Source organism: Triturus cristatus, chromosome 4_1, assembly GCF_964204655.1.
Source record: "Triturus cristatus chromosome 4_1, aTriCri1.1, whole genome shotgun sequence".
Taxonomy (NCBI): domain Eukaryota; kingdom Metazoa; phylum Chordata; class Amphibia; order Caudata; family Salamandridae; genus Triturus; species Triturus cristatus.
Window position 1 is genome coordinate 920139963 of NC_140585.1, and position 26518 is coordinate 920166480.

Here is a 26518-nt window from a genome sequence, read left to right on the forward strand (position 1 = left end):
TACCCGACCCAGAGTACGAAGACTTTGATGACTTTGAGCCGGAATGATGGTGGCTCCACGACCGGTCCCTCGACCTCCCTCTCGACCAGGACCTAGAATGGCGCGGAGCCGACTGTTGTCGTTCAAGCAGCTTTCGCGACCGCTCCCGCAAAGCCTTCGGCGTCAACAACTGACAGTCGGAGCACGACTTGGGGTCATGGTCGCGCTCGAGGCAAAAGAGGCCCACGTGATGCGCATCCGTCACCGACATCAATCAGGTACAGGAACCGCAGGCCTTAAAACCGCGCATCCCTTGTGCACCCAGTCAAAGGTTCGAAACAAGACGACGACAAAAATCGAGAAAAACGTAGTCAAAAAAATGAGTGAGGTATCGCTCTTCCCGGATCTGCACTGGCTGGCGCGGAAAAAGAACTGACGTCAGCGCATGAGGGCGGCGTCTAAGTAGCTGCCACGACATCATCCCGGCGACCACGATGCTTACGACGAACACAGAGCCGTCCGACGCCACCTTCCGACGCGCAGAGGTACTGCTGACGAAAAATCTTTACGGATCCAGTCGGATGCCTGGGGGTAATTCTAAGGTAAGGAATCTATAACTAACGTGTTTCTTTCAGATTTGGCAATATGGCTCCTGAGATCATGCAGAAGAGCAATCTGAACTTACTTCAGGAAAACGCATGAACATTCTCAAAGAAGCATAACCATGTATCATAGAAATGATTTGTGATTTGATGCCTTCAACATAATCAAGACTCAATATCCTGTCAAGAGGTTGTAGACTTCCTTACTTCCTTCAAGTGACAAAGTTAACCTTCAGTTTGCATGTGTAAACGTTCACTTGGCTGCCATTAAGTCATCTCTGTGATAAACACATTTTTGAAGGGGTTAAGAAAGAAATCTATTTCTTCCAAGACTGCAGCCAGGGGATCTTGTACTTTTTAAATCGATTGTTCTCCTTTTTTTATCTCAAAACATTCTTTATTAAGTTTTTGAACAAAAGTATTATTACTTTAACAGTCACATTAGTATCTGTGCCGCTAACATAAGTACACCTGTAGCGTATGAGAAGGCCAGTGCAAGGAACATTTGCTATACATTGTCAGGCGCCATCTACATATTTCACATTTCCCAGATATATGTTAAACAAAGTAAGTAGTGGTTTCCCCAATAATCCCCTCTCTTCCCTCCCCCCAAAATAAAGGGAAAGAAAAGAAAAAAACAAACTAAGAAGGAATCTTCGACATTAGCAGACATGTCTTCTACGTGGTACAAGACCTTACACAGGTAGGTTTGAAGGAATGAAACTGGAGCACCTCATCTGCGCCGTATCCAGCCAACCTGGGATCGCCTCAGCGAGGTAACCCTTCTAGTGTTATCAATATTGTAACAAGTGGAGTGCTCGTGTTCGCGCCGGGCAGGCACATAGTGGTAATCCCTGAGACTGGTGGTGAATCATTGGGCTCCATGTGTATTCAAATTTTTTAAAAGTGTCTGCCATTATATCTACCATGCGTTCCAAGGTTAAGGCTTGCCATAAGCGGCATGCCACTGTGTTACCATGCTCCCGCCACCACCATCTTTGCTGCTCCCAGGCAGAGCCATAAAATTGATTTGTGCCCTACATTTTGGCATTTTAGAGAGTCATCCAGCAACCCCAGAAGTATTGATCCTGGGTCACTCAGCACTAGGTATCCTAAAATCTCTTTGTGCTAGAATTTCAGCCCAGAAAGGTTTTATCGAGGAGCAATACCACCATATGTCTAAGAAATCACCAAGCATACCGAATCCCTCCAGCACATCTTGGATGTTGTAAGAAAGATTTTTTAAAGTTTAGCTGGATATAAGTACTAATCATAAAGCAACTTATAATGGGCCTCTCTGATTCCCATGGAGTGGTTGATGTTCTGAATGTCCCTCCATAATTTCTCCCATTGTGTCGTACGGATGTCTTTGCCCTAGTGTCCGCTCCCAGAAGGAGGTGTGTCTTGGGCGAGGATGCTCGAGGGTTGAAAGCAGGAGTGAATATAGGAAGGAAATAGTGCCCTTCGTCTTATTACCTCCTTTCACAAAGCGTTCAACAGGTGTAAGTTCTCTAGTTGCCGCTTCTCTCATTTCTGCCCCTAACAACCAATGTCTAAATTGTGCGTAGTGATAATGTTCCTATGAGGGAGTCGGAAATATCTCTGGCAGTGCTCAAACGTCAGGATGTCCCAACTATGGAAGATGTCGGAGACAGTTTAACAACCCCCCTCCCTCCATCCGTCAAACGCTCCTGTGTGTAGAGCTGGGAGAAAAGCTGGGCTGTCGTGTATCGGAGTATAGGGGGAAGGGAAGGTAGTCCAATGCGTTCACTGTTTTACTTCGTCCCAAGCATTAAGGGTCGTTCTCGTGGTAGTGCTCAGGTATGCATTAATTGGGGATCCATCTTGGGTTTCCATATGAGGTCCCATATAGTTCTCCCTGCTATCGCTCGATCCATGTGGAGCCAGTGTTTATCAGATACTCTAGCAGATCACTCCCGGATCACTCTGAGTTGCGAAGCCTTATAGCAAAGATTAAGGTCCGGCACTACCCACGGTCTAGTTCAATCGGAAATAATAGTCGGGATAGTACATTCATTTTTATGGCATGCATGCGTCCCAACCAAGAAAAGTAAAGGGGGGCCCATCTCCGAAAATCGGTTTTCAGTTGTTGAAGAAATGGGGGATAATTGGCTCTAAAAAGGACAGAGAGTTTAGGTGTAATCTTAATGCCTAAATAGGTGATTTCTCCCTTTGTCCATCTAAAGTGCCCTCCACTATCCATTCCTCTTCGCCTTGTGGTAAATTCAAGTTGAGAAGGAAGAATTTAGTCTCATTGATTAAAAAAACGGATACGGATTCGAAATTTTGGAGCTCTTCACGTAAGGCTTTTAGTGTACTCAAAGGGTCTCTAAAAGTCATCAATATATTGGCGGTAAAGAGAGAGCTCTTCTCCAAAGTGGATGCCTCTGATATTAGGTGACGATCTAAACTTTGCTGCTAAAGGTTCAATACTGAGGGCAAACAGCAGGGATGAAAGGGGGCACCCCTGCCGAGTCCCTCTCTTCAGACTATTGGTCTCAGAGCTCACTCCATTAACCAAGACTTGTACACAAAGATGTATATAGTTAGCTTGGACCATAGCCACTAACCGGTCACAGAAGCCAAACTTTCAGAGAGTATAAAAGAGGCGGGGCAAGTACACTCGCTCAAAGGCCTTTTCTGCATCTAGCGCTAGAAGGGCTGCCGGTACTGATTTTGTGGTAGCCTTTTCCACCAGGTGGACCACCCTTCGTAAGTTATCATGTGTCTGCCTACCTTCCATAAGGCCTAATTGGTCCGGGTGAATGAGGTCCGGGAGCAATTTATCTAATCGAGAAGCCACAATTTACGTATATAATTTAACATCTTGGTTTAGGAGTGTATCTAGCGATAAGATTCACATCTCTGCAGATCTTTCCCCGGTTTATGGATAACTGAAATCAAGGCCTCGTTCATTGAAGTAGATACTCCTCCCCCTCAGTCTTGTAATTAAAGAGGAGCACTAGGTGCTGGAGTAGTTACGAGCAAACCGTCTTATAAAACTGGGCTGTCAGACCATCTGGTCCTGGGGATTTGTGAAGTTTCAACCCCTTTATAGCTTCTCGAATTTAGTCTTCCTTAATGGGGCCTCCCAATTGTTTGTTTTGGGAGTGGGTCACTTGTGAGAGATCAATCCCTTCTAGATAGTCAAGTTTCATTTGGGGTGCAGAGCTGTCTGTAAAAATGGCCAAATCCTGAGCCTTTCCAAAATCTGTAGTTACTTTCTTTCCTGTATTAGAAAGGAACTCTCCAATATATTCTTTCTCCCGTTTGACTCTCAGTTGCCTGGCTAGGTGTGATCCCACTTTATTCCCTTGCGTATATGTGGTTTGTTTAAGTTTAAAGAGCCCGAGCTCTGCCCTATTGTTATAAATGGCGTTGAATTTACCTCTTTACGCTGTTAACTTCCTCTGCAAAGTTAATATTGGGGTGTGTTTATATCTTTTATCAGCCTCTCCCAGAGTTCTTTTTCCAATTCTAGCCTCTCTTTTGCCCGCTGTTTATTAAGCGCTGAAAACTTTGCTATGCATTGGCCCCTAAGGACCGCTTTAAATGAGTGTCAATTGTTTGTTGGGGTAGTCTCTCGGGGGAGTTCAGTGCAAAAAAAGTCTGTGATGGTCTTCCATAGCTCGTCACACATTAGTTTATCCCAGATCAGGGATCCTGGAAAGAACCAGCAACAATGCCTCACTGGAGCCCTCTCCCTTTGAATAGTAACAGTGGCCGGGGCATGATCTGAGAGGCTGAGTCACTTCCCCCAACAGCACCTTATTTGCAAAGATATGATCTAGATGGGAATATGTACGCTGGGAGTGTGAGAGGATGAAAGGATCGCCACGTGTCCACAAAGCCTAAATCTTTAAATTCGTTTTTCAATGCTCTCAAAAAGCAACCGTGGTTCGCCCTATGGTGGTGTGTGCTATCTTAACTTGGGTTCCAGGTTAGGGTAAAGTCCCCCCACCACCACTATATCCCCTCTGCAAATCCTCCCAGCATTGTTAGTGTAGAGCTCAGAAACTGTCCTTGATTACTATTGGGTGCGTATAGAGCGGCAAAGGTGCACATTTTGCAATGGATTTGTCCTTTGACCATAATTAGTCTCCCCTCCCTGTCAGACCTGTGTCTTGTAAGCTGAAACTTAAGCGAGGAATGAAAGTGCAGGGCAACCCCATTGTGTTTTGCTGATGCTGACGACCTCGATAAATAATCGGATATGCTCTGTGGTGTAGTCTATAGTTTTCAGAGAGTTTCAAGTGTGTCTCTTGTAAAGCTACTAAGGAATGTCTTTGGTCTAATAGGGACTTCCTTAACTTGTGTCTTTTGGATGGGGAGTTAAGACCCTTAGTGTTCCATGTTAATGATGTTACTACCATCAAAACTTAACCTGCTGTGCTTCCCCTCATTACCTCCTCGTGAAACCCTAGCTATCTGTTTGTTTTCCCCATCTCCCCCCCTTTATCCATGGCAGGTCAATCCCTTCCCCAATATCCCTTCAACTGTTGGCCTTGTTTTGCAGTTCTCGTACCTCCTCGGTTAAGAAAAAGGAAAGGTGCAAGGGGCAAACGATGCATCATATTGTGTCTATTCTAAAAGAAAATAAGACAAACATAAGAAAAAACCCTTCTAGCAGTCCTGAAGGTTGTCTTAGGGGTTTGCTTTCCTAGGCCCCTATTTTACAGTGAATTTGAAAGCATTAGAAGTATGCGGCTCGTCGGAGTGAGCCTTCATGTGCCCCAGGAGGTCCCAGTGGATCAAATTTCCTTCACATGGAGTTCCCTTCTTGGCACAGGTAGTGACTCGCTGCTTCCCCAGATGCATCACCGTTTCTGCTGTTAGTGCAGGCTGTAGGAGAGTAGGGTCTGCAATCCTATGATCACCCAGATTTTTTGCTTTTGCTTCATTGGTTTACGACTTTCTCCGGCCGTGGGCCTGCCAATCAGACCCACAGCCTAGCTGTTCTCTCTCGAAATTAACACACATGTACATTAGGTGCATCCACTAATTGGAACTGGGCCGCCTTGTCAGTCCCTGTCTCAGCATACCACAGGTATCCAGGGCATCGGTGTACCCAGGGCCTACCAGGGGCTGGAGCATGTATTATGCCACCCCTGGAATGGCCGCCCAAATCTGACACAACTGGCTGCACGACAGCTGGGGCCACGTGGTGTAATCACCCGTTGCTGTAGGTGTAGTATTCCTACACCTAAACCCTAAAATGGACACATGGATTCCTATCAGTCACTCCTATAGCAGGCCTTATCAATCCTGAAGGCAGAGTGCAGGGAATCATGTGGGACGGTGCTCTGGCGCGAGCTGAGCCCGTCGACGGCTTGCGGAACCAAGTCCTAATAGCCGTTCCATGGTGACGCGGGCCAACTACTTGTAATGCATTATAATCCTTGCGGTTATTTGCTAACTTTGGCATCGCATCACCTACACATGTCGAGTAAGGTGTCATACGAATGGGAATACGAACCCCTCGCCAGTCCTGGCGACGGGGTTAGCATTCCCCCCGTTTAGAGGGACACGACATGGAAGTAACCTTGAACCCCGGTTAAAGTTGACTCAAGCCTCAGCATCACAAAATGGATGCTGCCACCAGACACAAGTCTGACCTCCTGCTGCTGGGGGACCTTCCAGCAAGGGGAGCTTGGACAAAGGGTTTCCTGTCGAGGGCGGTGTTAGCACCATCCCCGACAGGGTTTGTGTATCCCAGGTAGGCAGGGCTGAAAGGAAGGTGATTGCAAGTGGCACCCCGGTGCTCGCTGTGCATAGCCCGGCTCAAACCAGTTTCGGGGGCACACCAGCCCCTGAGCTGGCGCGAAGCCGGACAAAGGATAGGGGTGTAACCACCCCCCTCCTGGCTCCACCCATAGGTAGAACCTAGTCACGGGCCAGCCCCTTTTCTTAGAATAAAGGTAGGAGCGAGTCCCCTTCCCAAATTGGATAATCAGATAATCGGATAACTCCGAATCACGAACCCCTTTCCACGAAAGGAACTCTTGACTATTTCTGAAGACTCTCCCTTGTGGCTAAGGAGTAGCCACCCTGCACCAGCAGGCACCATCTAAGCGCTTGCGGTTTGCTGTACGTCTCCTACGGATCAAGACTGCCCAGCTCGACGAGACCCGAGTTACCTACCTCATCAGCCCAGCTGAGAGTCGTAGGTGTGACGAGACCTGCGGGACCGGCTATCTTCAGAACCTGCACGACGCTTATCTAGCACGCCCACCGAGGGACCCTCGAGTGAGTGCACCTAGGGTTTGAGAAGCCCTAAACCCTGAGCAGCTCCAGCATCGAAGTCTGTCTCCCCAGCATCCACGAGATCTGCGTGGGGGCCCTTCCGCTTCTTGCTGTTCCCAGCGTTGTCCGACCACTTGCCGACCGGCTTGTGGCCCTCTTCACGACGCTCCAAGATTATTTGCATCACCGGTCTGGTTGCTCCAGACTGGCTCTTGCTCCCCTTCAACAGAGGAGTACCACGGGCCCTCCTGGTCCACTCCCGACGCCATCTTGACTCCCCCGCTTGGGTTGCCACTGCCAAGATCCGCTGCCCCTTCCTGGGCCCAGCATCATCGACAGCAGACACCTTCGTGGGACAGCTCGCCCTCCATCCTGGTCGCCGCCGCGCCTCCTGGTCCGAGGGACCGCCGAGTCCGACGTCACCCACTCACCTGGTCGAGGTGACTTCAGCCGGTACCACCCTGGTACCCACACGATCTCTGGCTAGCGGTTGAGAACTGAGTCCCCTCTGCTTTCAGGTTTCCTTCATCACCGATCCAGGCTTGGATCGCTCTGAACATCGTCACTGGTCGCCTGCCAGCAACTTCTTCTTTCAGGCTCCTGAGACTACACGAGGACTCCCGACATCTTGCCGAACTTCACGCAGCCGCAGCCTCCGGGCTAGGTAACTCGAGCATCTCGGTGCTCCATCGCAGGTTCGCTCTACAAGTGTCCAGTTCCTTTTTCGTTTAGTCCCACTGATCGGAACACTCCGGAATCAGTACCTCCAGACTCTAACCATGCGCATTTCACTGTTAGTGTAGATGGTTTCTCGTGCCCCTCGGGCATTTGTGTAAATTGTGCAACTGAAGTATTTTCCTAAGAGTTTTGTAGTGTGCTTAGCTCCCTGACTCATAAAGAGCCAGGGTAGTCTTGTTATAAATAAATATCCTTTTATTTTCATAACAACTTGTGTGGTGTCCTTTCACTTGGTGTTCAAGGGGTATATGTGATGGTAAACGGCTGGCTTAACACGCCCTCTAGAGTTTAGCCTAAGACTGCTCGTATCCACGCTACTAGGATAGCTGGTCTATACGGTTGACTTACAACCAATCATCAATAAGGGTCGTTTGGAATGATACACAGTGATCACTAGAATAGTGAGCACTACATATCAGGCCAACTTCTCACACAGGCGTCTCTGGGTGCGCCAGTTTTCCATTTTGAATGTGCGTTTCTCCCGATTTGGGTCTTCACCCTCTTCTCTTCCCTCGTCCAGGGTCTCCGTTATTGATATGTTCTGGATACTTGCTGATTCCTTGAGTGTGTTTGCGTAATAAGATCTGTCCTTTATTGTGAAAGCAATGCCAAATGGATATGGCCAACAATATTTGATAGCATCTTTCCTCAGTTTATCTGTGATTGGACGGAATTGCTTATTGGCGGGCTAGTGCGGCAGGGGCTAAATCCTGAAACAGCGCACCCGTGAAGCTTTGGACGGCCACCTCTCCTGCTCGTCGGGCTGCCTGGAGAATTGCCTATTTCACCATGAAGGAGTGCAGTTTAATTAGGACATCTCTTGGTCTCTTATTCCCTCCAGAGTTCGGAAGCCCACTCTATGTGCTCTGTCTATATTAACTTTGAGTCCCGTCAGCCCCAGTAGCTCAGAGAAAAGACCCACTATAAAGGCTTCTAGATCCGATCATTCCGCCCCCTCCTCCAAAATGTAAATGCGAATGTTATCCCTTCTGGAACGGTTCTCTAGATGTTCGGATTTCAGAAGTGATGTCTGGAGTTGCAGCTGAATGTGTTTTGCTGTCGCCTCCGCACTATTGAGACGTTGTTCTAGGTCTTGTGTTTTAGTTTCAAGATCCATGGTACGAGTACTCACCAAGTCCAAATCTTGTTGGAGGGAGCCGAGCTTGCCATGAAGGTCCGCACGTAGGTTTTCCAATGTGTTCATATCAGACTTCAGATCTTCCCTCAGTTCTCCTCTAAAGTCCCTTAAGGACGCCACGAGGTCTTCCCTAGTAAGCACCAGTTTGTCATCTGTTTGCCTGATTTTTCTTTGGAGCCATATAGATGGAAAGAGAGTTACCATGGTGTATGCCAATAGTAGACGTCGAGATCCTGCACCTTTCCTTGAGTGCTGTCTGTGAATCAGTGTCGGGGGCTAGCCTTAAAATTGGTTACTTAGCAATAGGCGCTCCATGACTTGGAGTCAGTTAGTGCCTACAGGACTATATACTTGTGGAACTAGCAGAGGAACGTAAGCAGGGCGATCCGCCTCCCCGCGGTGCCGGTACAGTTTATCTCTTCTTGTGTCTTCAGTAGGCAGGAGTATTCCTCTACACCCCAACAATTTGTTATCCTGTAAGTCACCAAAAGTAAATCAGGCCATGTAGCCCACGCGCTGTGATCAAGTTGTCGCCGTGAAAATGAGCAATGCGGGCCGCCCTCCGTTTGCGTCCCGAGGAGCTGCCATTTTAAGGTCGGGCAACCAAGTCTGCTGATTCTGCGCTTCACCGTTTCCAAAGTCAGCACGTCGAAGGTCGCCAATCCCAGTACTCGGTGAGTAGACCCCTGCCCCTTACTTCTAGGGTACCCACCGGCGATGCGTCCTAGTCCGGCTGCAGGGCCAGCCGGGGGCCACAAACGCGAGGGGGCTCTTCACTCCGTCATTACCGGAACCACTCACTAGGGTGCACAGTTCTTCCTACTAGCCCTGCTCTTTCTCCCCTGTTTGTCACCGCCTTCTGTCCAGTGGTGCTAGTTTCTTCGGGGCAGGGGAGACCGAAGCGACCCGGTCCGGGTATCTGTCGGTCTCGCTTGTTGCCATCTGCCCCTCAGCCACAATGTTTCATCTCGCCGCATCCGAGTCTAATCTGCTATTTCTTGGGGCTCTTCATGGATACGATAAATGGCAGCACCTGACTCGCTATTTGTAAAATCCACAAGTTTTGCTAGAGGGTCTTATTCCATATTAGTTGGCACCCTTGCAGCAGAGCCCTCACGGATTACATCAGTTCAGCCATCTTCATGGTTCTCCTTTTTGAGGCCACACATACACCTTACTTGTGAGGTAGCTTTTGTAGTTACTATTACATTGGACAGGATGGTTAGCAAGCTTTACTTTAAGGGCATCTTGGTACTTCCTGAACCCTAGCCTTTTACATAATGGGAGAATCCATTGCTTCCTCATTCTATCATATGCTGAAACGAAGAACAGAATGTGTGCATTATCTTCGATGTGGCCCAGATAGAGTGCAAGATCATTCTCCCTGTTGTTTCCATTTCGCAGTATAGGCCGTGATTTGGAGAGTTTCATACCAAAATGCCATATACAGAATTCGTGCGAGGAGTGGTTGAATATCAAGGAATTCTTCGTAACATGGATTTGGTTTAACAATAAAGAATTGGGTTGTTAATCTAGCTAGGTTGGAATTACTATGAAGAGCATTCGGGATATGCATCCAACATGTTTGTTTCAGCTTTTGCTTTGAGCTTTGCACCAGCAATTGCAGTTTCATCTAATTGGAATGAAGGCCAAGCTTGTTGACCCATTTCTGAACAGGTCTAAGCCAAGGGAAAGTAAGTGCCTATCAAGTTCTAAAATTTCCTTAATGCCCTCTCTATAGTCCACCAGCTCCGGAGTTGTCCATAATCTAATCCAGTAAAGCACCAAGCTTAAAATTGCAATATGCTCCACCCGCTTTATGTTTAGATCATGGTACATCCGGACAAGCGGTGTCGTCAAAGGTAGTCCCAATATCCTTCTCATAAATTTCTTCTCACCAGATGTTAGTTGTTTGATATTATCAGTGCCCCACAGTTCAGACCCATATAGGGCAGCCACCTGTGCTCTATGTTTATAGATCTCTAAGTCAGGTATAGTCTGTTTGGTCAAAGAGGAGTTATATTTGTTAATAATGGCCCTGGACCCTTGTGTGTGAGGACCACTGTGTAGTGACTTGTTTGTGGTTTCCATGACAGCCTTGAGTCGAGTGTAATGCCTAGGTACACAAAATTAGATACATGTTCTAATTTTTTCCTTGGCTGTCGGTACATTCGGTCTGCTCGATGTCGACTTTACACTCACACTTGCATCACCACAACGACTATTGAAGTCTCCCAAATCGACACAGCGATTATCAATGTCATCAGTATGTTCAACGCCACGGAAGACACTTCAGCTCGTTCAAGAACAGAGACCCTTAAGACACACCTTTCCTCTGCACCTGTGTTTTCTGCTAGATTCAGTTCCACTTCCTGCTTGTCCTCCAATGCCTACACTTGTTCTTGTGCTCAAGGGAAAGAGCGATCACTTGTGAGCACTTGGGAGGGGGGCAGCCCTGAACTTTCCATGCAGAAGCTAGAGGAAAAACCAGCAACAATAATAGGGGGAAAGAACAGGTCACTGCATACTGTAAGAAGTTATGGCATGTGAGAGAATCAGTTTATTTCCCACAGTTATAGCCAGGACAAAATACAACTGATTAGTGTTCACTCACCCAAAGGCAGCAGGCGTAGTCACACAGAACTAAAAACAGCATGTATGGCACTGGGATTGACAACTAATTAAGCTTTTTCCAGTATGGACAACGTAAGAGAAATATTGGCCACACAAAGAGAAACTGAAAGCAGATATGATACTGAAGACGTGCAACTACAGAGCCCTAAGGTGGTCAAAAAACCACCAAAAAAAGACAAGAGAATGCTGGAGCAAGAGAAAACAGACAGCCTTTTACCCAGAGGATCAGTGGATGTTCCCTTGAAGATGCAGCGATAAGATGTGAGGAAAATAGCTCCTTCAGCTGGCAGCAGGGGGGGTCCTCCAATATTTCCTCCTGATGCCTCTTCCCGTCCATCTGGTATGAGGTAAACACGAAGACCTTCCATCACATACTCTTCTCCTGTTAGCAGCACAGGTCGGAGCAGCTTGGGCTAGAAGGGAGGAAAAGAATCAAGGCATAGAAGAGTAGTGAGGTACAAAGGAGAGCATGGCATATACTGAAGCAGCAAGTCATCTCCAAATGCTCTTTCCAATACCATTCTTTAACAACCATCATACGTGCCAAAAAACTTAAAGGAGTCCTCGATACAGACTGTAAACACCAGGAATTATCAACTTTTGTAAACTGGCATTCAGTCCAGGAAACAGTATAAATGCTGCATTTATGATCACTGTAAAAGTATGTAGATACACTTATTTTCAGTTAAAGTAAAAGGAGAAATAAAATTTCATTCAATAAGATTTCAAAACACCACGACTATTGTCAAGAGCAGTGTGAGATTAATTCTGATTATGTTTCCAACATCGTTAATTGCTCATAAAACTTAAGTCACATGTAGAACTTGTTTACATGCACATCCAGGATCCATATAAAACAATATTACTTGAAATGTATCTCTGTAAGTCGAAATATTTATTCTTCTGTGGGTTATAGATGCGAGTAATGCTCAACTATGAGCACCACATAGTTTCTGTACAAAGAATCAAGTCAAATCAGTTATCTCAAGTATATACCTGGTGTGGTAAATAACTCACCCTATTCTGCACAACTTGAAGTTGCTACCTACATTTTTAATTATGATTCTTTTTCACTTTTTAATTGTTAATTTTAAATACTAGAATAGATTAAGAACCAATACATTTCTGTAGGATAGGTTCTTTCTAAATCATTTTGTGAAATTCCCATTGTAACATTTTCCTCACAATTTTCCTCCTTATGATTGAGAGAATTTGTTCCTTGAGAACTTCGGAGGATTGTTTTTTTCCCCTTTATGACAGTCCTCTAGTATCCAGTTACTGTTTGGTTTACATCCCTTACTATCCGTAGATAGTTTTAAATGTCTGCTGCATGTTAATATGTAATGGGACCAGCAGTGGCAGTGGTTCTTAACCTTTTTGCTTCTTTGGACCCACGCTGAATCACTACTAGAAACAGAGTAAACCGGCCCAAGCAATATCTATTAGTTGAACCTCAAAACAATACAAAAGAAAGTATACACCAAACTATATACAGAAATTACTAAATATTTTGTTACATATACAAAAATCAAAAGTTAATTATAATGTGAAGGTTAGAGCTTTTCAATATTGGATTTCATTACTAAAAGATGAAGGGAAATGTTAGCCTTTAGCATATCACTGTCTTTTTTGGTTTAAATGCATGCTTTCTCTTTTGCTGGTGCATGCCTGCCCTTCACTTGAGGCTCACAATCACCCATACTAAATTCTATTTGCAGTACCGCTGTTGCCTTCACAAATCAAGCTAAGAATATCAACTTAATCTTTTTCCTCTAATTTCAAATTTGCATACATTTACAGAAGATTTAACATTTCAAGCTTTCCATTTTGCATTTTTTATGCTAATGTACATTATTCATCTGCTAGAACTATTTAATTTGCTTAGCAGTTACAGACCCCTTGAGTAGGTGTCAATGACCCTAGGTCTTCCATGGACCACAAGTTAAGAACCACCAGTGTAGAACTGAATAAAGCAGGCCAAACAGTTCGGACAGATGCTTGATAATAGCCACAAGTATTATTCAGCCTTACCACACCCAACGGGTAACACAATTAATTCTGCCTAATAAAACTTAGGGAAAGATCCTTGCAAAACAGGCTAAGAAAGCCATCACACACTAAGAAAATGGTTAGTCAGATCAATAAGCAACTTCTAATCATTTGCAGAGCCTCGATACAGAAGCAAAACAATGCAGAGCAAAGGGTAGGGAGGGGGTTCAGAAGCAGTATAAAGGAAAGCAGGGAGCTGAAATAAGAGCCAGAGCTAGCATAGAGCAAGACGGATACCTTTTGGATGGGAGGGAGCCTCTTGCTTTCTCTGTGGACAGCATCAAGCGTCTCTATGTGCATCTGGACGATATCTGAAACAATAAAATATTAATCTAAGGATGGTAAGGGTAAGAAATAAGTGGGAGATAAGAAAAGACAGACCAGCTTAAGAAAGGAAACCACCGCCTAAGAATCAGCTGTCGTGCTGGCTTCCCCAGTAGACATGTTTAATGCAGACACCAAGCACAGCAGTCCAACTGCAAATGTCTAAAACATTCTCTGGCACACATGGATGTCCCATGTGGGATTTTGACTGTCCAGAACTCAGCCATTAGCTTTCCAATGCACTATACAAAAAGATGACCTATTATCAAATACAAAGTCCGTATAAGGAGAAAAAAAACCAATTCTCAGAGACCTCTTCATGCATGTGATTAGAAACTAGGACATGAACATTGGTGATGTACATAATAACCCTTGTAATCTACTTTAAGTTAGTTGAAATCATGACGACAAGACCCTAAATCCATTTGGCATTGTGTAAGAAATACACATCAGCTGACCCTCTTAAGCCCGCCTGAACCTCCTAACCAAGATTAGGAAATAAAGCCTTTATGTAGTCTCTGTAGTCTTAATATATATTTTTATATTATATGGAATTATGAAACTCAGTAGCCCGCTGTAGACCTGCTTTGGTCCCTTACCTGGAATCATTATATGAAGTCCCTTCAGGTGTTCATTTGTAACACCACTTTCTGTGCACACTTTATCTACAAAACGATTGATGATTCGCACCACAGTATTGGCAACATCAGAGTTCTCTGCATCCTCAAAACCACTCTCCGTGTCATAGCTGTCAGCTACACTGCCAGCGATACTACATGGGAAAAGAGGTACAGGGTGAAAGATCACAAAACCGAAAGGATTGCAAATAAGCTACTGCTTTGAAATATACTACCATCTAACAGTCATGCAAACTAGAAACAGAAGTTTCTATTTTAAATAATACATTCAGGATGCTGTATTTACTGTTGACAGTAGTATACACTACACTGCTTGCCCCAACAATTCACGGGGATAAACATGGAGTAAGCAATAAAAGGAAAAATCATGGACAAAGGTAACATGACTTGTGTTGTTGACTTATTGGCTTTGCCAAACCTTTTTGCTGAGTAGCATCATCACAAAAAAGCAAAGCAACTGTGCCCTCATTGATTTGTAACCATCATTGATGAAGTATGCACATTTAGGCATCACGATGGATGCAAATGAGCTTATGGAATAATGTGGGCACCCTTTTTAGGCCAAGCCTACCAGACAGCGTAATCTTTCTGGTTGCGAAAAACCTATTGTGAGCTTACAGTCTGATCTCTGTTTACCATTGGTTGACTTTGTCACTCTTGTTTGCTTGCTTCTTATTCAATGGCTTGCCTTGTCCATCTTGTGTTTGTCCCTCCAATGGAGCTTAGCCTCTTTAATTGTGCCCTACCACTGCTCACTTTCAGAGAACTACCTTTTTCTTTTAGGTTAAGCAGTCCATGGCAGGTCATGTATTTTCCAGCTCTCTCCCTCCTGAGGTTACGGTTATACTGGATATGCATGTGATTGTGATGCACTCTCTATCCCATGAGTAAGGTGTCTGTAGTAAAGGTCACCTGCAGCTCAGGGTCCAGAAATGGTGTGCCCAGCAACAAGTGTATGTTATTCTACCATTGGAAATTGCATTGAAAAATGAACTTTTATCAACACTAGACCCTCCAAATGCCCCTCCGCTTATGACCAGTGCCATGCCATACACTGTGATGTTGAAAAAGGAGTAGTACCCTTTGAAATGTCATCACCTTGTCTTGATTTTGATAGGCTAACCATGTAACAGAATGTAACATTCCTCCTACGAAATGGTTGAACGTGCTGTGGCTCCAGAAGCAGCTTTTTCACAATGACTATGAACTCCAGCATTTGTAGCAGGGACAGTACTAGCGGTGTGTTTTAAGACATTGTTCTTGGCTCCTGCTCTTTATCTGCCAGCCTTCCAAGTATGGGAGGATGTGAATGAAGTATCTTCTAGATGTGCAGCCCCACTGCTATGCATTCGTAAACACTCTTGGGACTGCTGTGACCCTGGGGAGAACTTTGAACTGGTTGTGCTGGCCACTTACCACAAACTACAGGTAGTGGTGAAGCATCAGATGTAAGGGGATGTGGATGGTGGTGGCCTTGAGGGTACGGTTCGCCATGTGTTCTCCCATGCAAACTAACAGCATGAAGACCTGCATGGTTGTCAGTTTGGAATGCTCGGACATGCTCTAGCGATTCAACAGCCTGAAATTGAGAATTGGTGCAGGGTACCATCCTTTTTGGGATAAGAAGGGACAGAATTTCTCCACTTGTCCCCATTGGTGTTGAGTTACTTGTTTGATGGCACCTTTACTGCGTGAAGTGCCTGTACTTCCTCTTGCTACAGTCATAGATGGCCTTGAGTCTCTGGGTGCTGTTGAGGTGGTATATCTGGTATGGAACTCCAAGCAGGGCAATGGAAAGGACCCACTTGTCTGAGGTTATTTACACCCACTGTGGAAGGAATCCCCTGATTTGTACTCCTCCATGACAGGTGTTGTACGATTAGAGAGAATGGATGGAAAGTCATTGCTTTGAGGTAGAGGCATGCTTGCTAGAGCTGCCTATTCCTGTGCCTTATCTGTTGCCACAGTAGCCATCCAGACGGTAGGACTGGAAGGTATGGCCCTCCTGAAGGGATGCTACCGATGGAATTATCTCCACAGTGTTGAATGTACAGCTCTGGCTCCCCCTCTAGAGTGCTCTTTTCAAACACCCGTTTTAGGAGAATGTGTCTAGAGGGTAGCCACCGTTTTCATGGTGTTAGTATTTTTTTTTTTTTTTTTAATCTTCTCTCGCATTTTGTCTACCTGTCGCCCCAAGAGATGTTCCCCATCGAAATGGACATTGATGAGTTGTCGTCAAACCTCAGGGAGGAAGTCAGACACCCTTGGCAATGGATAATGGCGGAGAATAATACTGCTATTGACTTCAATGAAGACTCTATGTCTGCGTCTAGAGTGCACTAAATGTTGGCATTAGCTTAGAGCTTGCCTTCTTGAAAGAGCTTCCACCCTCTTTTGTAGCATGCCTCTGGAAGGTGTTTTACCAGCATCTCCATTTCTTCCCAGTGGTAATCCTCCATTGGATTGACACCCCAACTACAATGCGCTTGCCAGATGAGTTTATTTCCTTAATCCCCCTGGCAGGAGGTGGGGTGTCCCCACAGGCCTGAAACTGCAGCTCTTTTCCAGGCTGTGCTGATGATATTCCAGTGGAACATGGTCTCCAATATATGGTGGATTACTAGGAGCAGGCTTATACATTGGAGGTTCTCGGACTGTAGGGTTTTGAGTAATCAAGTGCTACTGGATCAGATTTTATGCTGAAAGGAATAACTGCATTAATAATTATTTGCACCTACTTTAAATAAACATTACTTCTGATGAGCTGGAAGGATAAGGACGTGGAAGTAGGCGCTCTTTGGGTTAAGTGCCTCTATTAAATTGCATTCTTGTAGAGCCTGCATGGTCTGCAGCACAGTCATCTTGAACTTCATGGTTTGCAGGAGGGTACTGAGGACAAGCAAATCCAATATGGATCTTTGTGTGCCTTATTTGGTATTAGGAAGTACATGGAGTAGATTTCCGGATCCCTCAAATTTTTTAGCTCTTCTTCTATTGCTCCTGTGCTTAACAGTGTACACATGTCTTCCAAAAGTATCGGTAAATGTTCTTCAATAATGTTGTGCCTTAGTAAATATATATTTGGGGTTAGATATGGGAACTCGGAGTAACCATGCTGTACCATTAACAAACCCCATTTGTCTGCTGTCCTCTAGCTCTAACTGCAATCCCTGAGCTGACCCTAAACGGGTTATCTTGGTATTGTGGGAAAATATGGGGAGTCACTGGATGCGGCTGAAGCCCTTCTTGAAATAAAGTCTGCCACTTCCCTAGAAACTCTCCTGTAGAAAGAACAGGTTTTGCAGAGGTTTGTTGCTATTGTCCTTACTGTTGAAAGGACTGCGTGCCGTGATAGGGCTGTCTAGTGCAAGGGGCTCTTTATAATGTTCGCTGACGCTTGACCTGCTGTGGTTGATGAAGGGCACACAAAGACTTGATAGTAATAGTGTTCTTCTAAATCTCTCCAATCACCTCAACAACATGTGGGCCAAATACATAGGATCCATCAAATAGCAAATCCAATAAGTATTGTTGTACTTGAAGGAGGAAACCCAACAAACATAGAAAGGCATGGCGACATGAAATAATGCACATCAATTTGTATAAAATAATAATTCTTGGCAAGCATGTTTTTGAGTCTCAGTTGAAAAGAACAAAAGCGAAATGAGATTTTCAAGGATGTTTGTATTATCTCAAATTATATTTATGAATGAGTTACTTACCTTCGGTAATGATGTATCTGGTAGAGACACAGTCCAGCCGCAGATTCCTTAACTTAGAATATTCCCCAGGTGCCAGACTGGATCCGGAAAACATTTTCCCCAGCAGTACCTCTGCACGCCGGGGGGCGGCATCGTCCAGCTCCGTCCTGATGTCGTCCACAGAAGTGACATCAATGGAGCCATATAGGTCTCCCCCGGCGTGCTGGCGTCAGTTTTCTGTGAAACGTTTCCGCGCCACAACGAAGAGCCATTACAAAAAACTGTGAGAGTATAGGAACAGTGTGCCAAAAAAGAGTAAAAAGCATTGAAACAACAAATGTCTCGGAACAACAATGAGAAGAAATCAGATAATAATGAGAACATCACCACATTGAAAGAACACACAACACTTGAAGGGACTGAAGTGAGCGAACAGAGCACCCGCCCCGGAAAAAAATCCCAAGGCAACGGCAGTGGAAAGAAAACGCATAACAAATGAAGGGCAATTCGTAACCACAGAATGGAACTGTAGGAAAGACAGTCAGTAACCATATACTGTAACTGTAAAGGAAAAGACTGGAACAACATGACTTATGATAAGGGACCAGAAGGGAGCAACAACAAGGGATGCTCACCACACCACCCACAACGACCGATGAAAATCAGCATAGTCAGATAGAAGCACAACCCAATCGACTTCAGCAGAGACATGGACACCCCAAGGAATGGGGAGAAAAGACGAGGGCAGAAGAACAAGAAAATCTCCATGCCATAGCAATCAGAGTGGAGGAGCATGAAAAACACAGAACCTAGCCACCCAAGAACCAAAATGGCGGAGAGCCAATGAGCCAAAAACAGAATGACACACCCTGCTCCAGAGGCAGGCGAAGTAGAAAACCTTTGAGGTAGGCCAATGCCACCTGTAAGGAGGCATGTGGGTAGTAACCCACCTGGAAAGGCTCTTGCAGAACGGGGAGGATGGATGGGCATTAAGGAATATGCAGCTAGACTGTGTCTCTACCAGATACATCGTTACCGACGGAAGTAACTCGTTCATCTGATAGAGACATCTAGCCGCAGATTCCTTAACTTAGAATAGATACCAAAGCCATACTCCATTGGAGGAGGGTCTGCGAGTGAAAGCCACCAAGTCCCCAAGGGAAGTAAATCGTCAAGCACAGGGGCGAAAACAAGGTGGGGACAGCAATGCCAGCGCGGCTTACACCAGACCCATAAACGTCAGCAATGCCAGCTGAGCTGACACTAGGCCATGAAGTACAAAGGGAAGCATGAGCAAAGGAAGCCGAGAACCACAATCCGTCAGACGACGGCGAAAATCCCAGACAGGGACTAAACGAAAACACAGAATCAGAAGGGTCAGTGCACAATGGCAGAACACCACAGCTGCCACGAAAAGAGTCAAACTAAGTACATGATCCCAGAAGTCGTAAGAGACAAAGCCCCAGCGAAGGGACTGAACAAAAGGACAGTCTCAGAACAACCCAACTGAGCGGCACAGTATCAGGTGCCTGCTAAAGATGGCAGAAGACATCATGCCGAGACATACACAGAACGTCCACCATAGATGTGAATCACAAGAAGACATGGACCAGACCATGTGACTGTGAAAACCACACCACTGCATAGGCCAATGAATCATGCGCGTCGACAGAGAAGAGTGGCGCCACAGGAGGAAGTCATCCAGTCAACCCTACCCACAGGGTCAGCGGCGAACACCGGCAAGCCTGACGCACCCAAGCTATCTCCCATGAAGGAAAGAGAACGAGAGAAAAAGAGGGAGAGGAAACCTGGGACAACCCCCAGAAACCACCGCAGGGAAACCCCACACGCATGTCTGCCCTCTCAAGTGCATACACAGCATCATAGAAGCATACGAAAAAGTTAAGAAATTGGCAACCGAGGGGAAACTGGAATAGGACCCCGAAAGTCACCCAAAGAGGAACCAACGGCACCGATGTGAACGTAGCAGGACACCCAAGTCCATGAACAAAGAGGGTGACCCCAAACTAGCGAGCGGAACAGGAAAGGTTGAGTCATCGCGAAAAAGACAGGATACTGACCCCCACACTATGGAAGAAGAGAGAGGCAGTAACCCTCAGACACAGGATGTCTGAAAAAGTATAACCAGAGACCGGATGATGCCAGAAAACATCCTGGGACAGAACACGTCGTCGAAAAAACGCAGCCGAGGCCAGAAGGAGAAATACCTGAGCAGTGTGTGGCAAAAACAGAAAGACCAAAGATCAGGCCGGGAACCGGCAAAGGGAGGTAAAAACGCAACATGGAGCAGCCCTGGCGAGTACTTCACTGCCCATAGGCAAACCCCAACAGGAGGAGCCCGAGCCTGTTCCAACACCAGGGAAGAAGACTGCGCAGCCAAGACAGTGGCTCAAGGAACACTACGGGTCCTCCGTGATACCGCACACACCCAGTGTGGACCCAAATGTGGCATCAGGTGCCAGCCAAAGGTGGCAGAAGACATCATGCCGAGACATACACACAACGTCCACCATAGATGTGAATCACAAGAAGACATGGACCAGACACTGTGTACTGTGAAAACCACACCACTGCATAGGCCAATGAATCATGCTCGTCGACAGAAGGGTGGCGCCACAGGAGGAAGTCATCCAGTCAACCCTACCCACAGGGTCAGCGACGAAGGGCCACCAGCAAGCCCGACGCACCCAAGCTATCTCCAATGAGGGAGAGAGAACGAGAGAAAAAGACGGAGAGGAAATCTGGGACAACCCCCAGAAACCACCGCAGGGAAACCCCACATGCATGTCTGCCCTCTCAAGTGCGTACACAGCATCATAGAAACATACGAAAAAGTCAAGAAATTGGCAACCAAGGGGAAACTGGAAGAGGACCCCAAAAGACGGCCAAAGAGGCACCAAATGCACCGATGTGAACGTAGCAGGACACCCAAGTCCATGAACAAAGAGGGCGACCCCAACCTCCGGAGCGGAACAGGAAAGGTTGAGTCACCGCGAAACAGACAGGATACTGACCCCCACACTATGGAAGAAGAGGGAGGCAGTAACCCTCAGACACAGTACGTCTGAAAAAGTATAACCAGAGACCGGATGATGCCAGAAAACATCCTGGGTCAGAACAAGTTGTCGAAAAAACACAGCAGAGGCCAGAAGGAGAAACACCTGAGCAGTGTGTGGCAAAAACAGAAAGACCAAAGATCAGGCCGGGAACCGGTAAAGGGAGGTAAAAACGCAACAGGGAACAGCCCTGGCGAAAACTCCACTGCCCAGAGGCAAACCCCAACAGGGGGAGCCCGAGCCTGTTCCAACACCAGTGAAGAAGACTGCGCAGCCAAGACAGTGGCTCAAGGAACACTACGGGTCCTCCGTGATACCACACACACCCAGTGTGGACCCAAATGTGGTGCCTGCCCAGAACACAGAAGACCTGGACTAGAGCGGAATGGAACAAAGCACCTATAGGGACCTGTACCCATGCCCAAGACAGCCAAAGTGCTAGGGGTAGAACGTAAAGCGGAAAGAAGAGCCAAATGCAAGGCAGGAGGACGTGAACCCCTCTGTGGGATGCCAACAACACTCCAGAGCAGACTGCATCCACAGATGCAGGAGAGTGCAACAGAACAACCGTAGGCAGCAAAGAAGCTCCAGGAGAGAGCCACACCAGTTCGTGGGCATCAACAAAGGAGATGTTCCACCACAGCAGGAAGCAAAGAACAAAGGGGAATGCTCACAGCAGAACCCACAGGAAAAAACCCCAGAGGGACAGAAAATAACTAAGAAAACTCCACGGGAGCCTCTGAAACTTCCCAGCAAGGAACAATAGCTACACAATAGCCAACCAAAACCCCACATAAGGTAAGTCACATCCCTTCAAAGAATGGGGGACACCTCTTGAGACAAGCTCATAAGCAGAGTTTGTTTAGAAGAATCATCCTAAACCACTGCACCAGAAGGAGGAACAAAAGAGACACTGCGGAACAGCCATACAGACCGTCTGGGCAATACTGTCTTGACCAGAGACGGAAATGATAAAAGCAGGGACAATATTGCATTTGAAAACGCAAGTCCTCCAATAAGACTAAAAACCTGGCAGTCATCGAAATCCAGAGAGGAGGCGCTGGACCGCTGAGTCGACATGCTCATCAAACAGATGAACCCCATCAAAGGGCAGATCCCCGAGTCGCTCCTGAACATTGTCAGGGAAAGTGCCATCGCGTAGCCACGCGTGGCGATGCAGAGCAATTGACCTGGCGTTAGCCTGACCCACGGAGTCAGTGGTGTCCATGGCAGACCGTCGCGGCTGTCCCGAATAAGTCGGATCAGGTCAGCACGAGGGCCCTCCGGCAAAGAGGGGAGGAGTCCCAAAGGGCAAAAGTGGCCTGAGCAAACACGCAGGATGGTTCAAGGACCGAAGGCCTGAGCTTGTGGACGCAAAGACACTGTGGCCACACGACTCCAACCTACTAGACTCCCGAGTGGGAGAAAGCATCGGAGGAGGAGAGCAAGGGAGCGCCGCCTGGACTACAAGTCCATGAGCCCTAGGATGGACGGACACACAGGCAGGGTCGTCTGGAGATGGCGATGAACAATAGCGCGACCCACTGGATCTCCTGATGAGGGTCTGGCCCAAGTCCCCAGAAGGACATCATACAAAGACCCGCCAAAAGGCAACAATGGCTCCACATTCATCGTGCCCTGGTGGAAAAGATCCAACAAAGGATCCAAAGGCAGGGAGACAGAGGGCGGCTACAACTGCAAGATATCTGCAGCTCTGCGAACCGCCCTCGCAAACTCAGCTCCAGCCACCGTGGCCACCCGAGGTGGAGACAGCAATTCATCCATTGGGGACGGCTGCAGGTTTATCCGTCCACCCAACGACAGAGGCCCTGCAAAATGCTGAGCCAGCCAGTGCGCCATAGGCCTCTGCTCCATGGAGCAATGAAACAACTCCGGCGATGGAGTAACCACTGGGGTCACATCCTCTACCAGCAGAGGAGCAGCCGGGGAAGGAACCGGCGTCGACCGACCTCGAGATGGCGTCGGATAGACGACGACCACCACTGGAGAGGACTCGTCCACCCCGCGTCGAGCCAGTGTCGCCTCGACCTCCACCAAGGCAGGAGCCGGCGGTTAGGAATGACATCGACTCGGAGTCGAGCTCCACACTGCAGCCGCCTACCACGACGACGCAGGGAGCACTGCAGGGCTGTGCGAAGGTGCACCAGGAGGGCCAGAGGTCGCTGTGGGATGCCCTTCTGGGCCGTGTCACAATGTCGCTGCGACCCCAGAACCGGAATCAAGGTACTCGGTCGTCGCCGAGGGCGAACCCACCGGCGAACCCCTGACATGAGTCCCTACCCACACTGAAGGCACGCCAGGAAGAGGGGGTGACCCAAAGATGGCCTGCAGAGCCTTGGAAGAGGCTTCCATCTGGGTCCAAGTTGCACCCACACCAGGAAACGGCGGGTAGGCTGGGGAGTCCAGAGAGCCCGTGTCCGGTGAAGACCGGGAGTGGCGGACCCCGACGTCACGCTTGTGCGAGGTCGATAACCTCTGTGACTTCTTCCGGTGCTTACCTGACATAGGCGAACTACGCTCACGGGAACGACTCCGGGACCTATCCCGGACAGGAAACTCAGCGTGGGAAGAAGAACTACACCGTACAGACCCTTCCGCTGGAGATGGAGACTGGCGCCGCAAGGAGTCAGACTGGGACAGCCGGGCGGACATCAACTTCATCTGTCGTTCTCCCAGGGACTTCGGTTTCAGCTGCCGGCAGGATTCGCACTCGGCGGAGTCGTGGTGCTCGCCCAGGCACCACATACAAATCTCGTGGGTGTCCGTCGCCGACATCTGCCGCGAACAGGACGCACACGACTTAAAGCCCGAAGGCATCAGCACACTGTGTCCGATGCGAAAAGGCGTCGTGAAGGCCTGAAAGAAACAGACCAGAGGAACCGCTCCCTCCGGATCCGCATTGGGACGCGGAAAAGAAGAAAAATGACGTCAGCACGCCGGGGGGAACATATATGGCTCCATTGATGTCACTTCCGTGGATGACGTCAGGACGGAGCCGGACGACAATGACACCCGGCGTGCAAAGGTACTGCTGCAGAAAAAGCTTTCCGGATCCAGTCTGACGCCTGGAGAATATTCTAAGTTAAGGAATCTGCGACTAGGTGTCTCTATCAGATTTCTCTCATACAATACATGTACTTAATTTGAAAGAACATTTTTGAATGTAGCTGAGAAGGAAGGACAATACACATTTAAAAAGAAGATACTCTGTGGTCGCATAAAAACATCAACCGTGGTGAGATTGTGCTCTTAAGTGCTTTAGATGTGAAGAAAATCTATGGTGGAATGCCCATCCATAAACATTTCTGACACAAAGAGGGGAAAATGAAGGCGCGGGCCAGGGCCTATGCCAAAATCACAAGGACTTCCTTATGTATTCCTCTGATAATCTGCATGCATGGTGCCCTATCACGCCTCTGGATTGCAGACACAGATTCCATCCCATGGATAATTCTAGGGAATGATGCTGTGCAATTAAGTTTATGATGCCCAATTCTCCCACTTTCACATGTAGTCGGCTTACACCCTGCAGACAAGCTAATTTAAAATGTTCAGCCTTAACTGTCGGTCTTTAGTTAAACAGAAGTTGAACATTCTTAATTTCATTCTGGAAACTCCATTTTGAAGTCTATAACTGTACTGTAGCTTGAAATCTTACTAAAGATTGAGAAGCTCTTCAATTAATCCAACTTGTGTAAACATCCACACATACAGCAAGACAAACACTTGAAACAGTATTTTCTAATCTGATCACACTAAATATAGATCCCATATAAGAGTCATCCACAGAAACCTTGGTTCAATCAGCAGTTGATAGTGCAAAGAAGTTTCAAAAACCTAGTGCCCACTTGTCCTACGTTTTATGACCTTGGTAGCAAGGCCGAATATAAAGCTGCCATTTAAGATTACAATAGGGTCATTAGGAAAGTGAGTCCAGCTTTCTATGAAGAAAAAATTGAAAGCTCTCAGAATTCTGCAAAATAACTTTTTCAAATGTTCTATCGCTTCTGGACCCCTCACGAAAAGACCCATGTCCACCGGTCTCCGAAGAGAGGAGCAAGATGCTAGAGGATTTATTCTTCAAGAAAATTGCAGATATTTGAATATTCTTTTTCTAGAAAATCCTCAATGATGAATCAATTATCAAAAATCCCAGCATAGAGCCACTATTATCTACCTTTTCGCTTACTGATGCGGCTAACCTTTCAGAAACTCATCTCAATCAAACAGTGTCACCATTCGCCCCGTGCCTCCTTAAATACTCAAAATGGGAAGTCCTGTCCAATTTCTTGTTCTGACTGATCTTCTTAATTTATCAATCCCCTCTGCAACTGTTCCTGCAACTGTTTACGCAATGAACCTGGATAACTTTCATCCAATTTCATTCCTACCACTCGAGGCTAAGATTTTGGAAAAACACACTAACCAACAATTGTCAAAGCTTCTTGAATTACGTAATCTCCTCCATTCTTCCCAGTCAATTTTCCACCCCTATCATAACACTAAGTTAGTGCTCATTGGGGTCACAGAAGAACTTAGATTGACCCTGGACAAAGGGGGAATGATGTGCTCATTCTTTTGCATTTGAGTGCTGCTTTTGACACTGGACCGGATCAGGTGCTTCTCAGAAGGCAGGGTGAATGTGAGATTTGTGGTAAAGCCCTTCAATGCGTCACCTCTTTTCTGGATAAGGGTAACATAAACTTCTTGTCAGTGATCCTTTCAGGCAGTGCATAAGCCATATCCTTCCATTGAAACCCTGAAACGTTTGCCATTCCTCAAGGGTCCTCATTTAGCGCCCACACTATATAATGTCTACGTTCACCCCCTTATGGGCATTGTTGAAGCATTTGGCCTCTCTATATTGTCATACTCAGATTATCATCTCCTTGCCATCAGCTAAGGCAATTATCCCCCACATTTTAAATCCTGCACAGCAGTCGTAGCACAGTGGATGCGCATCAACTGCCTAAAACTTAATGGCAATAAATGTGAGGTTTTAATAGTAGGGAAACAGCCCAGCATCTGGGGATCCTTGTGGTGGCCGGAGACATTGGGTCCTTTACCAGGGCCTAAATAGGTAGCAAAAAATCTTGGGTGTCTGATTGGGCAGTACACGTATGCTTGATCAGCAGATAAATAAGGGAGCTGCCTGCTTCCTTGGTTTCCTCAGATGTTTGAGGAAAATTCTCTGTCCTCTCGTGACCTCCACCCAAAAGAATATTTCTCAGGGGCTTATCGCTTCTAGCCTAGATTATGGCAATGTGCTTTACCTTGGAGTGACGAAGACATCGTTGAAAAGACGCTAAACTTTCCAGAACACTGCTGCTTGTCGTTGCGGCTACATTCCGAA

General features: G+C 46.8%; 1 protein-coding gene across 8 annotated transcripts in view; it reads right to left on the reverse strand.

Moving 5' to 3' along the window:
• The window catches only part of SBF1 (SET binding factor 1), a 1208265-nt gene that overhangs the window by 528607 nt on the left and 653140 nt on the right, over positions 1–26518 (reverse strand). For all 8 annotated transcript variants that reach the window (XM_085653743.1, XM_085653740.1, XM_085653741.1 and 5 more), the window contains exons 20-22: positions 14328–14500; positions 13642–13715; positions 11573–11768 (exon numbers count right to left, since the gene is read on the reverse strand). In XM_085653743.1, coding sequence (XP_085509869.1) covers positions 11573–11768; positions 13642–13715; positions 14328–14500 — 443 coding nt within the window. The remainder of the gene's footprint in view (positions 1–11572; positions 11769–13641; positions 13716–14327; positions 14501–26518) is intronic.